The sequence below is a fragment of the Myripristis murdjan genome, chromosome 13 (genome assembly GCF_902150065.1).
Source record: "Myripristis murdjan chromosome 13, fMyrMur1.1, whole genome shotgun sequence".
NCBI lineage: Eukaryota > Metazoa > Chordata > Actinopteri > Holocentriformes > Holocentridae > Myripristis > Myripristis murdjan.
Window position 1 is genome coordinate 29,432,099 of NC_043992.1, and position 6,020 is coordinate 29,438,118.

Consider the following 6,020-nt stretch of genomic DNA (forward strand, 5'->3'; position numbering starts at 1 on the left):
TTCACACCTGCTTTTCTCTCTTCTCTCTTCGCTATAGGAGCTGTGGCGGTGGCTGAATTCATCGCTGAGAGCCCCCGGCTGCTGCGACTCGACCTCAGAGAGAACGAGATCAAGACAGGCGGACTCATGGCTCTGTCCCTCGCCCTTAAAGTCAACACTTCTCTGCTGCGTCTCGACCTAGACCGGGAACCCAAGAAAGAAACTGTAAGAGTTGGGGCAGTGGGTTGGGAACGGAATAGAAGGCAGGGAGGTAAAGAAAACGATCCATGTAGAAAAAGGTCAAAATGTAGAAAAAAAACAATCTGGAGAGAGGTATTGCCTGAGAAGAGATTGTAGATATTGCTCTGATGTAGCTGCCTTTCTGTTAGTCTTGTGGTTCAGGTCACATGTTTCAGACATACTCTCTTGTCTCTGAAGGTGAAAAGCTTCATTGAGACCCAGCGTGCCCTGCTGGCTGAGATCCAGAACGGCTGCAAGAGGAACTTCATCCTGGCAAAGGAGAAGGAGGAAACAGAGCAGAAGATGCGGCAGTCAGCCTCCATGGCTGAAATTGCCACAGAGGACGGAACAAGGGAAGAAGAAGGAACATCAACAGAAGAGCAAACAGAGAGAGATGTGAAAGACAATGAGGAAGAAGGAGGAACAAAAGGTGGTGAAGGGCAGACCAGCAGCCAATCAGGAGTGAGCTCTGAGAAGGTGGTTCCTCCTTTGATCCTGGAGTCAGACTCTGATACTGAAGATGAGGAGGAAGAGGTAGTGCTTTCTAAAGTCCCCTCCACATCTAATTCCTCCCCTTGTTCAAACCAGACTGCACCCCTCGCCCAGATGGGGGTTGCCCAGCCCCCCCCCAGTGCCTCACAGATGCCCCCGTCTCCTTCTGTCTCACCTGCTGGCGGGCCAAGTATCATTTCAGGGATCACTGTCACAGAATCCCCTGTCCCACCTGGCACCCCTCCCTCCCCGGGGCGCTGCATATCAGTCTCCAGTCCAGGGAGGGGCCATAAGATCTTCATGGTCACTCGGGTAGAGAGCCCCCCTGAACAGCAGCAGCTCCAGAAGGACACGGGGCAGACGGGTGCACCTGCAGCACCCAACCAGGACTTGGCTAAGGAGGCCACAAAGAAGCCTACAGAGGCAAGCACACCCAAAACACAGGAGACCCAGCTGCTGCTTACATCCCAGTCTAGCAACGAGGGGACCCAGAAACCTGCAGACCTCTCCCAGCCTCGGACACCCACGCAAACACAAGTGGCAAAAGAGGAAGTGAAAGAGAGTTCATCTGCTCTGCCAACAGACAGTAAAACAACAGAGCAGAGTCCTGTAGCACCCACACAGTCCTCACACACAGAGCCTGCACTAGATACTACACAGATCCACACACTAGAACCACAATCTACTGAACCAGGTCAGCCCACAGAGGACATAATAGTTAGTGCTCTAGAACCAGAAGTGGCAGATCCAAGTCTACTAGCACCAGTCCTGCCTTCCTACTCCTTACCAGCACAGGCAGTAACGGCAACTTATCCACTACAAAGACAAACGCAGCCCACCGAGGAAGTACCAGAGAGCACTAAAAGCACCCAAGTAACGCTGGCTGCTGTAGAACAGCAGTTTGGCAGAGGAAAGGAGGACAAGGAGGAGAATCAGGGTCTTCTAAAAGAGGAGACACAGGAGACGTGTCTAGATAGCACAGAAGAAGAGTGTAAACAGTCCGAGGACAAAGAGCGCAGTCAGACGAAGACTAGTGTCCCGGCAGTAGAAATCCCCCAGATAAACACAACACAGCAGCAGCCATTAACATCTGAACTTGCACAGCTACACAATGAGGTAGCTTCTGCATCAGAGGAGCCTCAGGCCCTTTCACTGGACCAAACAAAGGAGCAGACAGAGGCATTTCCGCATCAACAGCTGCAGGGGGCACCAGCAAGCCTGTTGGAGAATCAAAGAAACAAAGTTAGAGTAACAGAGAAACCAGACAGCCAGCAAAACCAAGAAGAGGAACCAACACCAAAGTTAGCCAGAGAACAGCTTCCAGCAGAGCCGGATCAACAGGAAGCGGCACAGGCGGTCCTTTCTGTCCAGATCGATCAGCAGGCGCTTCCTGTGACACAAGAAGAAACACAGCAGCTGAGTCCTTCAGCAGAGGAAGTCACAGAGTGTCCCAAACCTGCTGCGTCCTCACCCGCCCTGGAAGTGAATCCTACCTCCCCGCTCAAGGCAGAGGAATCACCCGACGAGAGCTCTGCGGATGAGGGCGAGTGTTTAGCCGAAGGTCTGGGTGGTGTGGAGGGGGAGGTGGTGGGTTCCGCTCTGCCCAACGGCCTCAAACCCGAGTTCTCCCTCCATCTTCTGGACGCTGAAAGCCCCAAGCCTGGCAGCTGTGTGATGGAGCACGGTGAGTCAGCAGGGGTCACACCTTATTAAATCTCTTCAAATGTTAAATCACATGTGCAGTTAGTTTTTAATGTGTAAAGCTTGTTTGATGTGTTTGTGTCTTACATGTCGCTTATGTAGTGAGCGTCAGCTGTGGGCAAGAGCTGGAGGAGCTGCTGCTAGATGCCAGTTTGGAGACCGGGAGAGACGCGCCATGAATTCAGGAGGTAAACACAACCCCCTCTCGACTATCACAAACCTGTGCATCACTGAAGCAACTGACAGAGAAAGTCAGTCACCCCCATGTTTAAGAAGAAGCATTTTATTGTTAGCTGTCAAGCATTTGGAAAAAAAAAAAAAAAAAAAAAAAAAAAAAAACGTGACCATGTAGCAACGAGGCCCAAGATCTCACTGCCATTTGGTCAGAGGACAAGATTCAATGGGCGCATGAGGGAATGAAAGGAAATGAGAGGGAAATATCACTGTATTTCAGGAAATTAGGCTGTGAGCATGATTCTGACCAACAGCAAGTAAAAACAAAGAAACCAAAGCAGCACTATAACAATAATAACCAAAAAAAAAAAAAAATTGAAGGATCACAAAAACAAAAGATGTCATCCTCCTGAAACACAAACGGTAACTAGACCCGGATCCAGCCCCCAGTTTGAGTAGATCTCATTTCTTGTTGTGTAGCGGAAAGGGGCCCCCAAAATATCACATTTCTCAAGAACAAACAAAAACAGCTTTGTTTGGTGGTCGACACCATGCGTTTCTCTGCTCTCCCAAAGTGTTATCAACGGGGTTCATGAGTTCAAAAGGCCAGGAGGTTTTCTTAATTTAAAGTTGAGCATGTACATTCAAATGATTGTACGTGCCATAATAAACCTGGATCATTTAGATAGATAGATAGATAGATAGATAGATAGATAGATAGATAGATAGATAGATAGATATACTTTATTGATCCCAACCAGGGAAACTGGTGTTCCAGCAGCAACAGTAGAAACATATAATAAAGTTAAATAAAATAGAATAAAAGCTAAAGATATACAATAAAGACTATAAAGACTAAAAACTAAAAATATACAATAAGGGCTAACCTAAGAAAAAGAGATATGAGATGTGAAATATACAGATGGAATTGAAGTATATACATGATTGTATAGATAAGGAGAGTTAGCATGAAACCACGAAACCAAGAACCAAGCGGCAGAACACACACATTTGGTACACACATTTGGAATTTGGTCAAATGCAGTGTTTGTGCTGTTTTTTATTACTAATCCATGTCTTCTTCATGTCGTAACTTCAACAGGGACCGCGAGGACCGGAGAAACAGAGCGCGCAGAGAGTTCGTCTTGCTCTTCTACACGACTGGTTGCCCTACAATGTTCTCATCATTCCTACGACTTTACCAACAACACCACCTTCCTGTCGAGGACTGAAGCCCAGGTGTTACCATCTACGCTCCCTACGACAACAGCAACGAAAAAAAAAAAACATTCAAGCAAATCTATAAAAAAGACAAAAAAAAAAAATCAACAATGAAAAGGACAATAAACTACTCAAACTTCAGTGACGACGTATAAGGAATTTGCTACATCCAGACTACATCAACTACTGAAACACACACACACACACACACACACATCCAGTAAGAGAAAGAGAAAAAAGAGAAATATAATCACCTTTACTATCACTACATTCTGTCAATCAGGAAACTTTACACTCAAGCAGGTACCTGTGAAGCGGAGAGAGGACAGACGGGGGGGGGAAGGAGGAGGGATACAACACTAACCAAAGACACAGAACACACACCTTTCTCACCCCGCACTCGCTCTACAATACGTGTTCGTGTAGATTGTCGACATTTACACTGTAGTTGGGGAAGATTAGTAGGAACTAAGGGTTGTTGGGGTTTGTGTTTTTTCTTTTCTTTTTTTTTTTTTTCTCCTCCATCACACACATATTACACACTAGACGTGCAACCTGTCGCTCTCTGGAGATGAGTCGGGGTCGGCGGCGCGCTCAAGAGACACAAAGTGACAGTTTGGGACCCTGCTGAGCGGACCTGCTGCCTTTGAATGTGCACAAGGCGTCCTCTAGGGGTTCCAGTGGGTCACCGACAGAGGCTTTTGTATCGAAGGAGGCCGCAGGTGGTTTTGTCTGTAAACGTGTTCATGTTTTACGTCTGTGTCCCCATCCTGTAACATCACCGCCGACACCCTGCACCCCAGAAGAAAAGAGGAAAAAAATAAAAATCAAAAATCAAACGCTCTGTAAGGGACCTCTGCCAAAGTGGCCTCCCCTTTCTCTGCTCTCTCCTCCTCCGTTCACTTTGGCCCCTCAGGAATCAGCACCCACCCCCTCCTCCTCCTCCTCCTCCTCCAAGTCAGTTTCCTCTCTCTCTCTCTATCTCTCTCTCTCTCTCTCTCATCTGCCAAACTGCTCTCTCTTTCTCCCTGTAACAAAAACATCTCTGGGTTTCCTTTGATAGTCACAGTGTCGGTAATTTACTCCCAGCTCAAGCCTTTTCTGTGTGTGTGTGTGTGTGTGTGTGTGTGTGTGTGAGATTGTGTGCATTTGGGTGGGGGGGTGTGAATGTTTGAAAACAAGATGTCTGCCTTGGTTGAGTTATGTCCTTTGTCGCAGCAAAAGCCCTCTGTTTTTCTCTCCGGTTCCTGACACTTTAATTGTAAGGCTTACTTTTCACGGTCGCTGTTTTTGTCCAGTCCGGTCGTCGTCATGTGAAACTCTGAAAGAGTCTAAAGAAAAGCAGTGGTGTCTTTATGCCTCTTCTCCCCTCTCTCTCTCTACTCTTTCCCTCCTCCTATCTCTCATTTTTTTCAGTCTTCCACTGGTACAGTACCACGTGCCATCTCACTTCACCGCTCCAGCTCATGGTTAATGTTGCCTTCAATTCAACAGTTTTTGGTTTAATCTCTTCTTTGTTTCCGTTTTTGCTGCTTTGAGAAAATCAGTTATTTTGTATTTATTATATGAGCCTTCTCTTTGTGTGATTTACTTTCCTCCCCTCAGCCCCCCTTTGTTTTATCTTTTCTTTTCCACCGGGGTTTGCTTTTAAAGATTTACCCCCTTTTTGATGTATATTTCAGATTCAAAATAGAGCAAATATTTAGTTGAGAGTTTTTTTTGTTTTGTTTTTTTGTTTTGTTTTGTTTTTTTGGGGGGGTGGGGGGGCAGGGATTTGGGAATAAGATATCAGTGTTGGGGCGGAGGGGTAAATAGATGATTGAATGGATGACTATGGCAATAGTGGGGCGTTGCAGTTATAAAAAAATATACAAACGAAGTGAACGTTTTGTTCAGGAAGGGCAGCATATGTGATGGTCCACATCAGAATCCCTGTTATTTTAACACTACTCTGCTAGGTTGAGCTATGACCACAAGAGGGCGCAGCGGTTTATGGTGTTTCTCCTCCACTACACGTGAACAACCTGTGGAAAATCTTCTCAATGGAAAGCAATAGCTCATCTGAAGACAGCACTTTGTGTCCAGCATCCCCTGCAACAGCTCTGAGGCCCGTCGGCCCTCTGTGACGACACGCGGTGCAGACGCCGAGGGCTCTGTTCACAACAAACTGCTGTCCAGAGTGTTTTTGGAGCAGGGCATTAAAACTCCAAATG

The 6,020-nt window shown here is 46.8% G+C and overlaps 1 protein-coding gene across 1 annotated transcript in view; it reads left to right on the forward strand.

The window, feature by feature from the left end:
• Nucleotides 1-5,674, forward strand: part of ppp1r37 (protein phosphatase 1, regulatory subunit 37) — a 55,216-nt gene extending 49,542 nt beyond the window's left edge. Inside the window, exons 10-13 of the mRNA XM_030066689.1 lie at nt 38-204; nt 418-2,395; nt 2,515-2,600; nt 3,689-5,674. Coding sequence (XP_029922549.1) covers nt 38-204; nt 418-2,395; nt 2,515-2,591 — 2,222 coding nt within the window. The 3' untranslated portion in view covers nt 2,592-2,600; nt 3,689-5,674. The remainder of the gene's footprint in view (nt 1-37; nt 205-417; nt 2,396-2,514; nt 2,601-3,688) is intronic.
• Nucleotides 5,675-6,020: the final 346 nt, after the last annotated feature.